We start from the raw sequence: 987 nt of genomic DNA, 5'->3' as shown, positions 1-987 counted from the left end.
TGTCCGGTGAAGAATGAAGGATTGGGTACATTGGAGGAGGGCTTCTGACTGGCTATTAGACTCAACCCTCGCAATCAGATGTACCGTCTAGACCATGCCACGAAGTCCACGTTCTCACGTTAGCAGCAGGGATAGAACCAAAGTCGATAGTAGCAATATGGATGAGCTGTCCAAGGCCATAGGCATCCTTCCTTGGGGCTGGGTTCCACCAAAAGTCTCGGGTTTCATCACCGACACTCAAGTGAGCCCAACCATACGTCTCCACCAGCGTACTGCATTCGATGCCAGGCTTCTTGGACACAGTGACGTTAACATGCATGCTGCCATAATGCCCAGGCCGATTGGTGTTTAGAATGATCCCGGCAGCCTCTTTAACAACTCCTTCATATGTGACGCCCTTCATGTTGTAAATGCAGGACGGCTTTAACAGATCGGTGATGTCGCTTCCCTCCCCTGGGCCAGGCCCACCATGACAACCCGCTGGGTAGTCAGCAACGACCCGGAAAGAGGAATCAGAGTGTCCCAGGACTTGCGTCACAATGGCAAACGAGAAAAGGGCATAGATATAGGACATTACGAATAAGACTTAACCTGAAGAGTTTGTTGATGAGAATTCAACAATTGTGACGCACCTGAACGAACACGGTCCTCTTCACTCTACCGGCACTATTGCGTCAGGAATCACTCTGTAGAGTTTGGGCAGTCATAATATCACTGATCGATAATCTGTACATTAGCTATTGTGCGCACACGCCGCGCACAACGACCACTACAGAGTCTTTCAGGAGATTCTTTTGAGGAATACTGTTGGCACCTCTACCAACCTTGTCGACCACAACTAAGTATTACCTTACACCGGTATCTACCTTTGGGATTGTAATGCTAGAGTCACTAGCATCGACTACCTATAGTATCAATCGACGACCCGATGATCGGGTCCCGATCACGACTTCGAGTGGATCCGTCTACATCTTTCTCGGAAGCTTT

The 987-nt window shown here is 49.1% G+C and overlaps 1 protein-coding gene across 1 annotated transcript; it reads right to left on the bottom strand.

Annotated features, from left to right (window-relative positions):
* Window positions 1-61: 61 nt before the first annotated feature.
* On the bottom strand, window positions 62-403 carry Pmar_PMAR005446 (hypothetical protein; the record flags this gene model as incomplete). Its single annotated transcript, XM_002787051.1, has 1 exon — window positions 62-403. One exon carries the CDS (start codon window positions 401-403, stop codon window positions 62-64), a length of 342 nt encoding a protein of 113 aa, XP_002787097.1.
* Between the last annotated feature and the right edge of the window lie 584 nt (window positions 404-987).

This window comes from Perkinsus marinus, assembly GCF_000006405.1.
Source record: "Perkinsus marinus ATCC 50983 genomic scaffold scf_1104296930478, whole genome shotgun sequence".
In the NCBI taxonomy this organism is placed as follows: Eukaryota; Perkinsozoa; order Perkinsida; family Perkinsidae; genus Perkinsus; species Perkinsus marinus.
This window is presented reverse-complemented; position numbering and strand designations above follow the sequence as displayed.